General features: G+C 38.9%; 1 protein-coding gene across 2 annotated transcripts in view; it reads left to right on the top strand.

Annotated features, from left to right (window-relative positions):
- The window catches only part of SRGAP1 (SLIT-ROBO Rho GTPase activating protein 1), a 138,047-nt gene that overhangs the window by 68,094 nt on the left and 51,453 nt on the right, over nucleotides 1–18,500 (top strand). For both annotated transcript variants that reach the window (XM_005480557.3, XM_005480559.3), the window contains exons 2-4: nucleotides 476–671; nucleotides 3,064–3,226; nucleotides 11,407–11,469. In XM_005480557.3, the coding sequence (XP_005480614.1) occupies nucleotides 476–671; nucleotides 3,064–3,226; nucleotides 11,407–11,469 (422 nt within the window). The remainder of the gene's footprint in view (nucleotides 1–475; nucleotides 672–3,063; nucleotides 3,227–11,406; nucleotides 11,470–18,500) is intronic.

Genomic DNA, 18,500 nt, shown 5'->3' with positions numbered 1-18,500 from the left:
GACACGGAAACTCACCTGTGCACAATTACAATGGATAGTGCCTCCAGGGTTTATCACAAGGTTGTTTCCATGGGGTACATGAAGACAGAACACCTGACAGTCAGCAGGCTGATCCTGGCCCAAAGGCTGCTTGCTTATCCAGCCATTCTTCAGGGCAGCACCACCACCTTGTGCAAGGAGATCGCTCCAAATGGAATGTTGTGCTAGTGCCAGTGGCCAGAGGAGGGATGGGAGAGGAAGGTGGAGACTCACCTGAGCCCCAGCTGTTTGTAAGACAGACAGCTCGTGGAGGGATGAAGCATGTGGTGGCAGAAGTGAGAGCTGACACTGTTGTGTCCCAGCACAGGACCTCAAATCCTGCTCCAGTTGGTGTAGCTGTGAGGATGAAGTACACTGGAGTGTTTGTAATTTTGGTTGGTAACACTCAGTTAATTTGCTTTCACTGACCTGAGTGGATTTTTGTTTGTTTCATTAGAGATCCGAGCTCAACTCGTTGAGCAGCAGAAATGCCTGGAGCAGCAGACTGAGATGAGAGTGCAGCTTCTTCAGGATCTGCAGGATTTCTTCCGCAAGAAGTCGGAAATAGAGATGGAGTACTCCCGAAACCTGGAAAAACTGGCTGAGAGGTTCATGGCAAAAACCAGGAGTACAAAGGATCATCAGCAGTACAAGTAAGAGAAACCTGCTTGCCCATATCACCCCCATGTTGTACCTGTTGCTGGTTCAAAGGCCTGTTTAAAATTTCCAGCCCTGCTTAGCAGCACAGCAGTTCTCATTGCAGCTGAAGGTGGATGCGTGCCTAAATACCAGTGTTGATGTGGCTCTATGCAGTTACTCATGGCAGCTTCTGACAAGTAGTTTCAGTAAATACTATCCCTAACCTACCATATGGATTTTAAACTACCCAAAATACAGTATCTAGAAGAGATGCAGAGCTCCAAAAGCTTGAAAATCTGTGTGCTCATTTCTAGTGGAGTTGGTAGGATTTTGACGCATCTGCATGAAGGTCAGTCAACATTACAACAGCAAAAAAAGACAATTTTGGCCCAGAGTGACATTAAGAAATAAAACTATTTTGATTTATTGTTGCATGTGAACTTTGCTGCATCTTCACCTCTCTGATTTCTAGGAGTAAAGATGATGTGAACGTTATGTGTTGTTTACAATTTAATGTATCCTTTTAATGGCAGAGTTTTGTAACATACAGTGCATTTTCTCAAATGCTTCATTTGCATCACTTGCTGACATAGTCTCATGTGGTTATTTTCCTGACTTGAGCTGATTAATGGATGCATGTGTCTGGCTCTGATATGCTTAGGGATTTAGAACAGTATTTTGTGTTTGTAAAACTAAAAAATAATTTTCCCACTGTTCACTCAGTGCTGTGCTAGAGATACACAGATAAAACTGTTGTTTCAGAACAAAAGTCTTTTCCAAATAGATCTGGCAAAGGAAATGTTAATCAAATACAGCTTGAACAGTTCAAAGAGCATTAATATCTATTTCTTAAAATTCGTTTTAGTGACTCAATGATTCTCTGAAGTAACCAACTTGTGCATATGTCACCACTTCACAGAGAGCCCTGGCTTTTATTCTGCTTGTGGCAAAATCTTTTTTCCTTATGTTTACAAACATCTTTCCTTGTTCTTAAACATGTTAAATCCAGACTGGCAGCTGTGCATGGGGGTTATGACTTGAGTTCTACCTTTGACTTTGCTCTTGCTGTTCTCTGCTTTGAGAAACAGGTTACAGCAAAAGTGGCTTTAGTTGTTGGTCCCCTGAGCTGTTCCCACCATTGCCCCCAGAACAATCAGGAAGGTATGTGGAATCAGCTTTGGGACATGCAGAAGCAGTGAGGACCAAGTAGTATCAGCATGGCCCTTCAGGAGTGCTCCTGTTGTCTGACCTGGCTGATAAAACCCCTTGCTGTGAAGTAACACTGTTAAGATGTCTATCTGAAACAAATGGAGGAAGTTTTCTTAACTCCTGATTCATAGCAAAGCAAAGCACTGATGAAAAAGAAAATACTCTTCTCTGTTAATCATTTCTTGTTGCTTTGATTTTGAGGGTGAGAGCTGAAAGTAGATGATTAGATGGGAATTAAAGGCCATATTTCTAACAATGAGAAGAGCTAATTATTAGAAGAGTTTGCCAAGAGTTGCGAGAGTTTCTCTCAATTCATCACCACTTCTGCCTGTTTGATCCTCATGTGCTTTATCCTTTCAACTAAAGGAGAATCCCTGTAAAAGAGAAAAAAAAAAAGAGCAGCAAGGTTCTGGAGCAGTTAGTTGGAAGGCAAACTTTATACTTAAATGTCAATAAAATGATAAGACAAATTATATAAAGGGTTTTTTTGTCTGTGAAATAGTTGTGAACTATATGTATTTTTATTTTGCCTTGTGTAAAAGAAATGAGAAGTCATCTTTTACTTCACTTTTTGCCACATTAAAGCTGGGAGTGTGCCTGCATTGCAAACAGTCTGTCATGGGAATTCAGAATTGGATCACTGGAAAAAGTCCAGTCCTGCTCTTTGTCTTGTAATTGACACATCTAGGACTAGCAGTAGCAGTGTATTTATGAATGCTGGGAATTTCTGAGCATTGCTCACAGAATATGGATACTTGAGACATTTTCTTCTACTTCATCAGTTATACAAATCCAATGCAGTGAAACAGCTACACCTGCAATTCTGCTCATTAAGAATTTGAGTTGTGCTTCCAGTGCTTGTTTATTTCTGATATCACAAATTAATTACTGTTATTCTTCCAGGAATGACCTTTACTGATTTTGAACATTTACATATACGTCATCTCTAAGCTTTGTGGAAAGATATTTTATACTTTTAAGGTGACTTGCAGAGTATCCATGCCTCATGGGACTCGAGTGTGTCTTAAAAGTCATCTGAGGCTTGCCTAACCTGAGTTATCCCTGAATGGATAGATTGTTGAGATGCAGATATTTTTATATTACAAGTTATGACTGTAAATGTCAGTGAGACGTTTCAGTTAATAACATACCCTTTTCGTTTCTGTATGTTATACACGTGTGTATCTCCTTCCTCAGGAAAGACCAGAACCTCTTGTCACCAGTGAATTGCTGGTACTTACTCCTGAACCAAGTGAGAAGAGAAAGCAAAGACCATGCAACGCTGAGTGAGATCTACCTGAACAATGTCATCATGCGATTCATGCAGATAAGTGAAGACTCCACCAGAATGTTCAAGAAGGTAATGCCTCTCCTGCAGCCCTCTATCTAGGCTTATAAGATGCATGAGGCAGGCAAAAGTGTCCTAATAGATAGCATGTGAGGAGAAGATTCAGCACACACAGCATAAAATCTGTTTTAGCATGCATATAAATTCTTCATGACTTGTCTTTTGAAGCAGATACTTAGTGCTGAAATGTTTGGGGTCCTGCTGTATATGCTGGTGACCTTAAGAGCTGAATCACAAATATCCAAAAAGCAGGGGAAAAAGCCTGTCCTTCTCTAAAAAGCATACTTGTCTGTCCATGCAGAAAGGAAACAGTTTTCACTTACATCTCCCAAAATAGTAACACTGTATTAGTTAATTATTTTTTAAAATAATTTCATTGTGAATGAAACAGATTGAAGGCAAAGCAAGGGTCTGCTTCTTAGTCCTTTTACATAAAGTTGGTAGCATATGCCTCAATTCTCCTAAAAGTGTTTCCTTTTCTTCCTAATATTAAATATGAACATACACTTTTGATAAGTATTTCTGTTGGAGCCTTTAAGTGTTGTCTCTGTACATGTTTGTCCTTGTCCACGACTGTTACGTATTTTCATAACACATGCATGGTGTGTAAATCCCTCATGTACTAAGCAAGCGCTCTAAGCAACCTTAGCTCAAGATCTACATCATATGTTTGCAGGCGTTGTTGTTCAAATGTTTCAACAGAAAAATAGATTATAAATGCATATATATTAGTCTCAGCGGGATGCTGGTAGACAATCAGCATACAAAACAGTTCAAGAAGAGTAAAGGTTAAAAGATGTAAATTGTGTGATGAAATGATAGCAGCGGTACCCAACTTAATGTTTTCAGAACAGGGACCTGGTTTCACATATACCCAACCATAGATAGCACTGAGTTGGGGAGAAGAATCATTTAGGGACCACATCGATTGTACTTGGAGGAAATGAAAGTAAAAACTTTAACAGAACTTCCTGGTATGCATTAAAACCTGTAACAGGGACAGAGTTGAAGTTTATAGTTTCTCAATCAGTAATGGGTAGTTCATATAATATGTCTGACATGTAAAACTGTAATTTACTGAGCACTCAATTTAATGAAATGGAAGATAGTTATAGAAATTGATCCAATAATGAGAAAAGTGATTTGAACGGGCTGCATACTGTCTATGTGCAGATATCTGAGCGTTCCAAACCAGTAGAATTTTTTTTTTAAATCTGGAATAGTTTTCCCTTTGTTTATGTCTTCTTCAATAGGCATGCATTATTAGACAAATCTGTTTGCTTTCAGCATAGTTCAGTTTCTTGGCACTAGAAATTTTGCTTTTTCTTCCCTTTTGTCCAGGTAGACTGTAAAATGGTATATTCTTAAAGTTTTCAGTGGACAAGTGTGTGTCCTTTTATATTCACTCATAATTGATTAATGGAGATTGCTGCAGCTTCTCTCTCAAAAGGAGGAAAATACATGGGTATTTTCAGTGTGTTAACAGGAGGCATAACATCTCCCTGATAAACTTGTCTCTGTCCTCCATGTTGTTCCCATGCAGGTGCAACATTTCAAGTTTTCTCTTTCTAGCACAGCTTCTTGAAGAAGAGCTAGCATCTGTTCTTGCTTTTATATTCCTAACTTGGGAATATAAAAGGGGAAAGAAGAGCAGGGAAGTTGAGGTGGTCCTGCCATGCATAACTCGAAGCAGACACTAGTAGAGCCCAGATCCTGAGCAGCCCTTTGCTACCTTTCATCAGGGTTTGCCAGCTGACACATGTCAAACAGCTGATAGCTGAGGTGGAGCGTGGGCAGAGTGAGCTAAGCAAAGGCTCTGTGCAGGGATCTGAGCCAGTCCATAACTTAGGGGTTAGGGGAAGGGTGGCAGGAACACATGCAGCACCTCAGTATGGTACAAGTGAGCTTCGTGGGCATGTGGACTCCATGTGGCAATGCTTGTTCACCAGTATCAATTCTGAGCACACATTTTTAAGACGTTCTGTCGGGCACAGTACTTGTTGCAGAAGGTTGGTATTTCCACTGAGCCCCAGTGTGCACAGTTCTTGCTATGGTGCTTGCTGCAGAGTACTGGTGATTTATTTGCTGTTAGTTCCCATGTGCAGAACTGATGATGAAGCTCTTCCAGCCCAAACCCTTCCATGATCCTGTGATAATTTGTGTGAGCTGTGAATGAGCAGTCTAACTTAAGGCACTCACAGAACTACATAATGGATGTTTACTGGGCAGCAAAAAGATCAGATGAAAAACACATGTACTTTGCTACAGTTCTCTATGCAGGAAAGAGGTCACAGGGGCAGAGACAAGGTGCACTTAGAGTGAGAAAGGTGACAGCCAACAATGCCCTCCATCAAAATCATATTCTCCCTGAAGAAAATGGCATTGATTTTGTTTGAGATTTTTTAACATTAAATAGCATATTTAAGCAATTTCTGTTAATTTCTGTGATTCTGCTGATTACTTTCAGAAAAAAAAATATATTTAGAATAAAATAGTGTCGGAGAAAAGTATAATCAGTCTCAATAGGTGCCATATCCCTGTGAAAGCATATGGAATTTGTTCATTGTTCACAGATTTTGGATTAAAGTAGAGACAAATAATGTCCTGCAGATACTTCTACTCTGGAATCTGATCATACTATTGTGTGAAATATGTACTGTCTCTCTATGTAATAAATATAAATAACAAGTAGAAATATGAAGATTTTAAAAATAGACTAACAAATGCGTGCTTAGTGTCTTTCTGCAGTCCACTGTCAAGAGCAGAAAATACTTGTACTCTGTTGGTTGCACACAAGAGCATGTAATGTCTACAATTCTGTGATTCTATAATTTACAAATACCAGCTAGTCAATCTTCTCTGTATTCAATTGTTAGATCTTCCAGTTCTTACAGTTTATTAATCTAATGGTGTTACAAATCACTACTTTTACCTTGTTTTAGTTCTCCATCAGTCCTGTAGCAGCAAGGTGCTTTACTCCATTTCCAAGTGTGGAGAGTAAGTACACACACCAAGCCCTTGATAGAACAGATTTTCATTGTGCTGCTCTGAAACCTCAGTCTTCCTGCTGCAGAAGAGGAAGGGGTCTCAGGGTGGATTGCCCCATTGCCCACAAGCAAGATAAGGAGATAAAACAGCAGAGTCGTAATCACTCTGAACATCTTGACTCTTTCTGCTTCCTCTTTTTTTCTCCCCCTTTCTCCTTCCAAGAGGATGGGACTTCCCATTCTGCTTCTCAATGGTAGACAGTACTGACTGTTTCCATCTTGCTGGTGGGCGTGTTTGTTCTCAAATGAAACTTTTCCGTTAAATGAGCCCAACATTTTCTAGAGGAGTGTGGCTTGATTTTGTCTCTTAAGATTGACTCCAGCTTGAACTGCAGTAAAGATCCTATAATTTCTTCCTTTCCCAGCCATGCTTTCCATTGGAGTATTGTTTTGTTACCCCTCCTGTGTGAGATACAGCACAAGCCATAAGTCTGTAGCAGCACCTTTCTCTCCTTGTTCTGTAAAGGTGTGTGCAGTAGCCAATGATGATCTGGTAAAATGTAGTGGTGAGGGTGTCCTTGTTCCTTAGGCTTCGTACCTTGTCCTTGTCTCGGTCTCTGTTCTTCATCATTCTGTTTTTCCTTTGTGTGCATTTATGCATCTGTCTGTCTGGGTATTTGGATTGTTTTGGGGAAGTGATCCCTATTGGCTCTGCCTTACATGGTCTGATGGGACTGGATGTGTTGTATTCAAGTACTTGATTGTATATGGCTTTGCTGTCTAGTCTGGCCTCCTTAATATGTTGATATTAATTAATTTTGTTCTCCCAGGAGCTATTTGTCATTCTTTTTTTCCAGGGGTCAGGAACTGGCATCTGTTTAAATGTACTAAATGCAAGATAAAGATAGGATCTAGTGCAGAGATTTTGTAGCATTTGTTGGGAGACATTATGTCAGGCCTCATACTTTGAGATAGGCACCTAATCTCTTCATTTTAGTTGCTGGCATACAAAAGCAGTAAGATTGCTGTTGATGCCTGCCCTTCATGCTGCACATAAAATTACAAAAATAAAGTAGTGGAGTTCAAACCTTGCATACTTGCACATTTCTTCAGGCAGATGGGGTAGCTGGCCTCATGGCGACAATTAAAGAATAAAGTAATAAGGAGAAATGTTAGGCAGAAGGGAAAAGTATTATGCAGAATATTTAATGCAGTGATTCTGGTTACCCCAGCAGTAATAATCAACTATATAAACACATACTCACAAAATCCTTAAGCAGATTTGTATATTTATAATTTATAAACATGTATTTTCCTTGGACAGAAATCTACATAAGCCAAGAAGAACATATCTTCCAATGTTTACAGTAAAAGATGCTGGAGAAACCAAGCACAATAAATATTTTAGTTCCTTAATCTGACTATTAACAAGGAATATAACTACATACTGAATCTGTTTGGTGTTATACAGATTGTGGCATATAAATTTTTTGCATCATTTTCTTAAACATATAAATGTTTAAAAGGATAGCAAAGCTGTTTGTTGCTACAGACTGGCAAGTCTGGGAAAAAATTTTACTGAGTTGGCTATGTTAGTGTCACACAGCTCATGAGACCTCCATAAAAGAAGGGTTTGCACTTCACTTCCCACAGGGACCAGCAGTGGACTTATTTAAAAGCAATAGGCACAGAATATTTTCCTTAAATTATGTTAACTGAGCAGTGTTGTGTAGGCTAAATACAGATACTAAAGAGTCCCAGGAAGAACTGGACTGACCCTTAAATTTCAGTTAAAATAAACAAGAGTAAAGCTAGAGTGCCAAATTATACTTTAACTGAAATGTATGGAAAAAAATTTAACAGACTTCAACAAAAAGATATTAATGTGGAACAAAATTTTAAGTTTCTCAGACTTTTATCCAGAAATACAAATCTTGATAACATCAGTAGGAGCACTGATGTTTTGAAAGTTGAGCACATACCAAAAGGAGGGTTTAGGTACATTTGCTTGTCGGTTGCATGTGTATGATCTATGCTGCCAGCAAGTGAAAAAAATACACTGCTGTCTCTTAATGTCTTGAACCAAATTAGTAACATATATAATATTTTTAGCAGGAATTTGCATGTGCTCTAACATTTTTATTATATTCTTCATTCCTTTGGTTAATAGATTACTAGTGCATTTCTCAGGGGCACAGTGAATAACTAAGCACCTTCAGTGATTGTTTGTCAGGTTTTAATAGCCTGATTAGAGCTATCAACTTAGCTCTGGGAAAATGTGTGCTGCATCTTTTTTCAGTTGTTTGAGTACCCTGTGTACAGGCTCCTAGAGGAGCACACCATTCACACATGCTGAGCCCCACTGCAAGGAATAGGTAGCATAAACAAGAAATAGGAAAGCAATTAACCACTAAAAATAAATTTACTTCTTAACTAGTGCTCTAACATGCCATATATTACATGCTAAAAGCCATGTTGCTTGCCACTCAAGTCAGCTTTCTTGATCCTAAATGGTAAAGAAAAATGTGTTGGTTCTTGAAAAATAAATCCCTTTTATACTGCTAAATTTAACCAAATTTCTTTTTTTTTTTGTTTTTTTTGGACAATTCCTACAAAATATTTCATCAGAATTGAAATAATTTGTAATGTTATCTATCACTGCAGGCATCATCTGCTAGTTGGAGTCCACAGATGAAGTGGTGGAGGGATGACTCCTTTGTGATTGTGTGGCATTGCTCAGTTGTCACTTCCCAATTTTCACTCTTTTTGCTGATCACCTCCCTCCTTCTCTTTATGCTTTCCATTTTAAAGCTTATTGTCCTTCTATAAAAGCATCTTTCTCTGTTGTGATCTCTTCCATTCACTTTCAAATTTACCACTGATCACTGTGTTGCCCTGGAAAAGATCATGAATGCATGATAGCCAGTAAATCCTGAGGCCTGGACTGTTTGTATTTCAGTGCTGGACAGAGCTTGAAAGGAGCAAAGGGAAAAAATGGCTCCTAGAAACTAGTGCTCATTCACCAAATCCTCGGCTCATCTGGTGTCTGCCTGCATCAAGGTTGGACTGCATTGAGAGGAGAGTCCATCCTTCAGTGAACTCTGTGTGCTTTGCTTACAGTAAAACCTGAGAAAATTGATTTGGGGGTTTCTGTCTCACCTTCTCAAACAAACTTCTGCACTACCAGGTTAAGGCATCCTGCCTTAGAGTTGCTGTTGCTGTATTTAGGGTTTGATTCTCATCAGCCTCAGGATGGCTGTGAGCAACAGTTGAAAGGGACAAAATGCTTAAAGCTGGACTTCATCTAGAGCTTCCTCCACATGGGTATGCTCTCATCTTAATGTCAAATATCTTATTTGTATGTTTTGTCCTTCTTTCTGCTAAAGTAATTTTAAAAACTACTTACATTCAGCACTATAGAAGCATCTATCCAAGAATAAACAGGTGACCTCTGCTTGGAGCTTTGAGGAGATGTGTAAGCTGTGTTACAGCTGTGCTGCTGACTTTTAAAGGCAGGGTACCAATGTAAAGCAATGAAAAGCAGCTCAGAATTTTTCCTAAAGATTTTATGGCATTTCCCTAGAGCAGCTTGCAAATCTGCAGTCCTTTTCAATTCTTCATAAGCACTCTACTATTATATATAGGAAATTTTGTCCTTCTTATTAGATGAAAATAATATGATATTTGCAGAGAAATGGAAGTAGTAAGCCTTGTGTTCTAGATACTTTGGAACTAATGCATACCTCATGAAAATACATATTTGAAAAGTATGAGCAATAAGGAAAGTTTCTGTGTAATTCTGTGTACCTCAGCTTCAGAGCAGCTGTGTTACTGTGCCTCAGCTACTACAGCTAATGCCCTTGGGAATACAAGAATTTCACTGAAGTGTTTTTTTAAATTATATTCCTAGCTTCTTGTCAGTGTAAAACCATCTTGCATTTAATGATCGGAGTGAATACTGATAAGTGATATGATGAGTGCTTTGAAATATTGCCCAGAGTTAAAGTAGGATAGTAGGAGTAGGAGAAAAAAACACCTCAAATTTTCTGTTTGAGCTACGGTATGTATCTGTTTCATCCTCCTGGAAGACACAGTGGGTGGGATGTGTGATGTAGTTTTTCCTCATACGTGGATGTTGTGTTGCTAATTCTCATTCAGAAACCCATTATTCCTTAAGGTCTTTTAGTGATAGCCAAGTATGCACTAGGCAGCTTTGGACATGAGTTGTCCCTGAGGATTTTCCTTTGGCTTCCATACAAATACAAAGTACTTCTCATAGCTAAGGCCATTATCTATCGTGCTGTTGAAGTTTTTAGAAGCCAGACTAATTATCAATTTATTCTCAGAAAAAAAATTCTCAGAAAAAAAATCTGATGCTTCCAGCATGGATGTTAGAATGCTGAGCATCACAGCAGAAGTGTAGCCAGGCTGTTTGCCAAGTCCTGTAGCTCTGTTCTGTAGCTGTTTTCCTAAGGCTGTGATACAAATGCCTTCAACTCTTGCACAGTTGCCACCATTTTCATCAGATTGAGCTGCTGTGGAAAACTAACAAAGGAATATATTTCAATGAGACTCCAATTAAATGCTCTTGTTTTGACATATTTGCTTTGATAATAACTGCTGCTAAGCATTTCTCTTTTTTTTGGGTCAGAATGAAAGTAAAGTCACAGTCCAGAAAAGCTAAACAAAGCTGGTTCAGCAGCCCACTCTGTGGAATATTATGCAGTTGGCTATCTGTTTCAAAGAGGAGCCACAATTATTTCTTACATAAATATTTAGATAGTTGTATGTGCTGAGAAACAAAGACTAGATGCAAAATTGGGCTGGATGTCCCTCTAGAATATCACATTCTGCATGGTTTTGTTTTTGTATATATCATAGCAATTATAAAACACTACACAGTTTGTTCTATTAAAAACATTAATCTTGAACTTTCCCCTTTCTGTTGGCACCTAATTTCCTGATGCTTTATGGGAAAAATACCTTAAAACTACTTCTGGGTTTCTTTTTAGGAGTCTTCTGTCCAGATGTTATCTGTCTGCCTCTGCATCCCTGAGTCACTCTTTTTAATTCTGTAATTCAGAATGGTTTTTGGGAGTGATGTTGCATTCACTGTCTAGGATGAGCAATGAGTATAAATATCAAGAAACAAATGTATGATGCAGTTTTTGCATGCCCTTTTCTAATGATTCTTTTTAATTGCAGAGTAAAGAGATTTCATTTCAGCTTCATGAAGACTTAATGAAAGTACTTAACGAGCTTTACACAGTAAGTACAGTTACTTACTTAGCTTATCTTATACAAATTCCATATCAGACTACTTCTGTAAGCTTTAAGTAGACTTTCATTGACTAAGTTACCCCCAATGGAGTTACTTATTTTTATGTTTTACACAAGCCTAAACTATATTTTTGAAAAAACTACTCACTTGTTTAAAATATGTATGATAATGCTGTCAGGATTACTCTTTACTTGCAACCCTTTTTTGCCCCCAGACTCTGGTGAGCCAGTTTATTAGAAGTTTTGTTGTTTTTTAATGAGACATTTCTACTCAGAGCTTACCAGAGCAAACTTTTTTCTTTTCTGCTTTGTTTTTGTCCATGCTGCCATCTGCTTAGTTTGACTTGTGGTCTACACTCTCTAAAAATCATAGGTGTTTGCAGATCCAGTGCTGTGCTGTCTAAATGTTACTTATGTGCCCTTCCCCATCCCTGACTCAGATAAGTAAATAATGAGAAGAAAAACAGAGCATTTTGTAGACTTCCCATACCATTTAGAGAGATCAAGGAAAAAAACCACTGTGAACATTCTGGCAAGCTCCTGCTAATCCACAGGCAAATCTGAGAGAACTTAGGTCTGAATTTCTATTTTCTTGTTGAAACCCATTTACACAACTTGGTACTACAAAACAATGTCTCATCTACCTGATAACTATTTCCCCAGCTATTTTCTGAGGTGATGTGTTGTGAAAAAGAAAAAATGCAATAATTACTTTTTTTGAAACACAGCTGTAGAATTAAGATGAATTGGTGGTGTGCATTTCTTATAAAAGCCTGTTGATTTCTGCTCATTCAGGAATTATACATTTAAATGCTCTTTTTTTTTGTCTGGAAGAACTGAAACATATATGCTCCAGTACCCTGTGTAACAATCTCTAGGCACCTCTGTTCCCCATCCTCGAGATTTGGAGGACCATAAAAAAATCTTTACAGTATTGATATCAAGTAACATTTGTGAAGTTTAGGAAGTGATCACTTCTCCACAAGCAGAGCCCAAACATTAGTTTTGTGCATCTTGGTGATTTTTCTTTTGACTTAGGGAAAACCATGCAGCCATCAGTGGATTTAAACTCAAGAAAAATTTAGGTGACAAAAAGGAGATGCAAAGAAAATTAGTCTTATCTTTCTGCCCTGAGTTCTTTTTAATTGTTACGGACAGATTCCCAAAGCCTTCCCAAACCACCACTTTTTATTTTGTTTGTTTGGGATTTTCTTTGGGGTTTTTTTGTCTGAAACCACCAGGATTTGTAGGGTGTGACACTGCAAAGCCTTCTTGGCTGAGGCCTGCAGTCAGTGAGGTGTTCTGGGATCAGCTCCTGCAAAGCAGCGATAGGCACAGACCGTTCCACCGCTGGGGGACCAAGTGGGACTTCAGTGCTGAATAGGCCCTGAAGATACAGCCTTGTTTCAATTAAACAGTTGCATAACTCCAGTGTTTGGCAAGGCTTGGGATTAGTGCCTGTGCTCCCAGGGTAGGAAAACTGTGAAGTATGTGCTGAAATACTTTTCTAAGTACCACTGAAAATCTGCAGGACTGGACTTAAGTATTTTCATTCTTTTTCTTCACACTAGTGCTATATATGCATACTGATAAGCATAAGATTTAATCAGGTATTAACTTCCATATTGTGGCTTCCAGTGCATGCTAATACCTTTCTTAGAATTAAAGATTTATTTTTTAAATGGGAATATTTTTTATGTTATAAAAATTCTGAATTTGCCCACAACTTGAGTCAGGCTACGGCTGCAAGATGGTTTCTTGGGATGGAATTTACTTTACCTGATTTTCAGACATCTGCAGTGTAGATACAAATATCTTAGCATGCTATCTGTGTTCCAGCTAAAGTCCCTGCAAATCTAATATGGGCAGATGAGACCCCTTTAATCAGATGCAAAAATCTGCTTCAGATTAAGTGATCTGTACTGTTAACTTCATTGTCCAGCTTTTCATTGATTGCAAGGGCTTGGTCAGCTGTACATGTTCACATTTAGCTAAATAAAGCCCACACATAATAAAGTGACAATATGGTGCAGAGTAGCATCTGTTTCACTGCTTGAATGTTTAAAATGGTCATCATCATATCTGTGTATTTTATCTGCTCAAGTACATAAAGATAGAACAGTATCTAGACAGATGGGGACCTCATGCACAGGTTTTTCATTCTTTATGACATTTACTGTGTACAGAATAAGATCATAGTGGCCTTATCAGGACAAGTATCGACAGTTTTAATCTCCAGCAGCTGACATTTCTCAGTCACAAAAAGGAAATGTCATCTACTTGTTTGCCCCATGATTTATAGAAGGGAAAAAGTTTTTAAAAAAATCAGTGTTTCTATTGTGAGATAAATCATTGTGTCCAAAAAAAAGCAAACTGATATGAAATCTGTGAGTAATATACTAATACTGAAGTCTCTCCCTACTGCTTAGTTCTGTTTGTTTGAAAGGAAAAGTGCCTTCATGAAGTGTAACTTAGAATGTTGTGTCATATTGGAATTTAAATACCTCTAAAGCCTTTGAATAAGGGGCAAGTATCAGAGCTTTTAGTGTGTATGAAGGTTTAATAATCTGGTTATTTCTTATCATCATGCCTTATCTTACAGCAAAGGTCTGTAAATTAAGGCCTTTAGGTTGTGCTGTCCTCATTAAAACTACACATCATAGTACAGGACTATTGAAGAAATAAGAACAGAAGCAGCTGAACCACAACTTCAGATGTTCTCAGAACAAAGCAGGCTTATTTCGCTGGAATAATCAGAATTTTATGAGGGAAACCTTACTTTCTAATTTTCCATCTCTGCTATGTAAAGGGTTTTTTAATGTTACATTACATAGGTTTTTGACATGTTTTACAACTAACAAAAATGCATTTTAAAATTCTGTATTTTCAATTTTCAGTATTTTATGCATGCATTTTAAAATTATGACTGAAAACATCATTCTAAAACAAATTTAATAGCTAAGCTTCACTTTGTATCTTTGTGAGTTCAGTGAATTATGACTGGCAAGCACTTAAAGCTGTGCCTGGTGTCTCTGTGGCTGTGCCAGACAGTTGGTATTTTCAGGTCTGCAGCATCCCAGCAGCTGCACTCCTCCCTTACTCCTCTCCTTACCACACTTTCAGCCAGTGCAGGCCAGGAATCAGTCCCATGTTTCAGATAAGAATATAAGCTATAGAAATTACAATGAAATGTACCTTTTGAGTGAGGGGGATAGAGAAAGGGGAGCTCAGTTAGTTGTGTGGGGTCACAGATAGGAGTTTTCCTGGCATTTACAGGGAGAAAAGTTGGTCAGACTGAAAGCTGGAAGATGTTTGGTTTATTCTTTTGTGAACTGATTGATTTAGAAATCTTCTTACACACTGACTTAAAGAGACAACAGATTATTGACTTGGCAATAAATCATCTTTGCAACATAGAAAACTCCCCAGTCAAACTCTTCTTCTGTTTCTGTGGGAAGCTAAAATACCTTGCCTTGTCAGATCAGGTACTGGTATATAGCAATAATATCTGAATGATGGGGAATGACAGGGAACAGAAGGTAGGCAGACACTTGTGTTGGAGAGAGGCTTTCACTGGACTTATTTAGGGGTCAGGACATACTCATAAATGTCCTCTAAAAACGTCAGGAAGGTCACAAGTTTGCTGAAAATACAAAGCTGTTCCAGTAATAAGGCTGAGGGCAAATGGTGTAGAAAAGTGATGCACATCATAAAAGTATATTTTCATGTCTCCCACTTGGCTTTCCAAATTAATCCTACTGGCATCACACATTTCACAAGCAATGCAAATGTAAAGTGCTCAGAAAAAGGAAAAAGTGAGGACAGTCCAAAGCAACTTGGATGTTAAAAAAGACAGGGCTGCTGTGCCACTTGAACTTTCCATTGATTTATCTTACTCTTGAAAAATCCTGGCTATTTAATTTTTCAAGGCAGTTGATGCCAGATTTTCTTTTTTTCTTTACTGAAATAACACAGAATCTGATTCGTCTTCAAAAAGTTAGGTTCATTTTACTGTGGCACATCAGGGATCTAAGAAGATGAAATCAGTAATCCTGTATTGATAGTGATATATGTGACAATTCCTAAAACCACAGCAGAGTTCACCTTGGAATGAGTGAACAGGATGCTGACAACAGCTCAGCTTAACTGGTAGAGGCCACTGCTGTGGTAAAATTGGCATAAGATTTTGCTTATTTCTTGTGCAGAGCAGTAACTAACCCAATTTAATGAAACCCTTGTGACTCCACCTTCTGAGAGGAACTCACAGCTTAGCAGAGACAATTCTAAGACAATTCAAACATGATAAATACCCCAGGGATGAGCTAGGAAATTACTATTTCCCGAGAAACACTGTGAAAAGGCTCTTAATTATGCAGTTTTATTATAAAAATAAAGTGCATGTTAACACAGTCATTTCAATCTATTTTAACTCTTGAGCTTTTAATCTTGCCTTGGTTTGAGTTTTCTAGAAAAGAAGGATGTGTGTAGAGAAGGAAAGCTGGTCCCCTGCTATGGGAACATTCTTCACTTATGGCCCATAGAAGTATAGCACTAATTACTGTCTTGTTGATGGATTTGCCTAGATAACAACTGTGGGGTTAAATAAAATAATTACCTGAGAATATACTCTAGTGTGCCCTTCCTTGTGATAAATACTATCTTCTGCCTTAAGCCTATTTGCTGAGCTCTTACAAATGATGCTGAAACTTTGGCACACAAATTGAGATGTTTATGCTACCAAGTGAGCAGTCTGTCACCCACAAATGTGAGCGTACATAGTTAGGGTAGCAAAATCTTTTTCATCTGCTTGTAGTCTGACACAGTCATCTGACAAATATATATTTTACATCCCTGGATCAGCAGAATAAACCGGCTAAATTAATAGAAGATAAACTCAATATTTAATTTTAGAAAGGTACTAGTATGCTTTTAACAATGCTGGTTCACTACAGTGGAGAAATGCAGCAAATATCATTATGGCAGTTCAGCATCTGCAAAATTGCAACCTTGCTGTCTTTTTTCAGTGTGTACTTGATGGCTGATCAGTAAACATTTTGGAGACTAACTAAAGTCAGTTCAGTGAGGGATACTCACACAGAATGATCTGTCAGTTCAACAGTTTGGTGCACATTTGAGAAGAATTATTATATGTTCATAGTTTGAATAACAGATCTGTGAATCTGTTGCATGTTCACAGATCAGAGGCCTACAAATCTCAGAACTTTTCATACAATAAGTCTATTTAGGAAAGCCTGTTACTGTGTTTAACAACATCTAACAGTCTTAAAAACTCCAAGGCAAAAAGATGACATAGTGTTAAGGGAAAGAATCATATATGCAACTTAGCCAGCAAATTGTAAGCCAACTTGTTGGAAAAGTATGCACTGAAATACTTGGAAGCCAACTCCCTAGCTTATTCCCATTTATTTTTCCATACGTCTCTCTAATGCTTTCTCAAATTAAGTTCAGCTGCTGCAATATCAGCTCTTAAAAAAGCATTGACACATCATGAAAAAGGCTGAGAAATCATTAAGACATTTTCCCCAAAGGCTTGCAAAATAATGATGTCACTAGTGCATGAGATAAGCATGTTATCAATATCACAAACTGGACATCAGTCACGTGCCTAGGCTGATCACTGCTCTTTACAGTGTCCATATTGATTCCTAAGCCAGTGAGGCTTGGGTAGGCCTGACTGACTGATGTCCAGCCCTGTGAATACAGAGAAAGAACTTTTTTGAATTTTAATTTATACTCATTTATACCAAGAACTTGTGCAGAGTTTGTTTTGAGAACATGGATTTCAAGAAGACATCTTCATTCCCCATGAAGGCTATGAGTTCCATGTAGTTCTCCCACAAAACTTGCCTATCAATCAGTGTGGAGTGAGACACTGGATATGGTAGCATGAGCTGTAAGCAAGCAGTGATAGGAGGAAACACTCCTTGGTGATATGAAGCTAGTGGAGTCAGTGTGGAGATACTGGTGAGAACAGAGATACCCTTGTACTCCTTCAAGGAGTGCTTCTTTCAACAAGGAGGCAAGCTGAAGTGTCAGCCACTGCAGAAGGACATTTATGCTAGTTTAAGAACATAATCTGCTAGTTTAAGAACTTCAATGCTTGCTGCTTTTGGCAAGCAGAACAAATCCTTGTTTCACCACTTAGGTGCTTTTAAACACAGTTAGAATACTTTGAGATATATTTGATACAGAATCACAGAATATGCTGAGTTGGAATGGACCCTCAAGGATCATAGAATCCAGCTCCTGGCCCTGCATAACACCATCTTCAAGAGTGATGTCATGTGCCCAAGAGTGTTATCCTGAACTCAGGCAGGGCTTGGTGCTGTGACCACTTCCCTAGGGAGTCTGTTCCAGTGACAAGGCACCCTCAGGGTGAAGAACCTTTTTCTAATATCCAAATTAATCATCCCATGACAATTTCAGGCCATTCCCTTGGGACCTGTCACTGGTCACCACAGAGAAGAAATCAGTGTCTGCCTCTCATGAGGAAGTTGCAGATGGCAATGAGCTCTCCCCTCAGTCTCCTGTTCTCCAGGCTGAAGAGACTGAGTGACCTCAGGCACTCCTCATACAGTTTCCCCTCAAGACCCTTCACCATCTTTGTTGCCCTCCTATGGGCACTGTCCAATAGCTTTATATCCCTCTTCTATTGTGGCTCCCCAAACTGCCCACAGTTATTAAGGTGAGGCTGTCCCCTCCCTTGCCTGCTGGCAGTGCTGTTCCTGATGCTTCCCAGGACAGTCTTGGCCTTCCTGGCTGCCAGGGCACTGCTGACTCATATCCAGCTTCCCCTCGACCAGGACCCCATGGTCCCTTTCCATGGCACTGCCCTCCAGCCTCTCATTCCCCAGTCTGTCCATTCACCCAGGGCTGCCCCATCCCAGGTGCAGAGTCCCAATACCTTTCCTTTGGTGAACTTCATGAGGGTGGTGATTGCCCAGTTCTCTTAATTTGTCAAGGTCTCTCTGCAGGGCTTTGGAGGGAGTCGGCAGCTC

Source organism: Zonotrichia albicollis, chromosome 4 (assembly GCF_047830755.1).
Source record: "Zonotrichia albicollis isolate bZonAlb1 chromosome 4, bZonAlb1.hap1, whole genome shotgun sequence".
Classification (NCBI taxonomy): Eukaryota; Metazoa; Chordata; class Aves; order Passeriformes; family Passerellidae; genus Zonotrichia; species Zonotrichia albicollis.
This window is presented reverse-complemented; position numbering and strand designations above follow the sequence as displayed.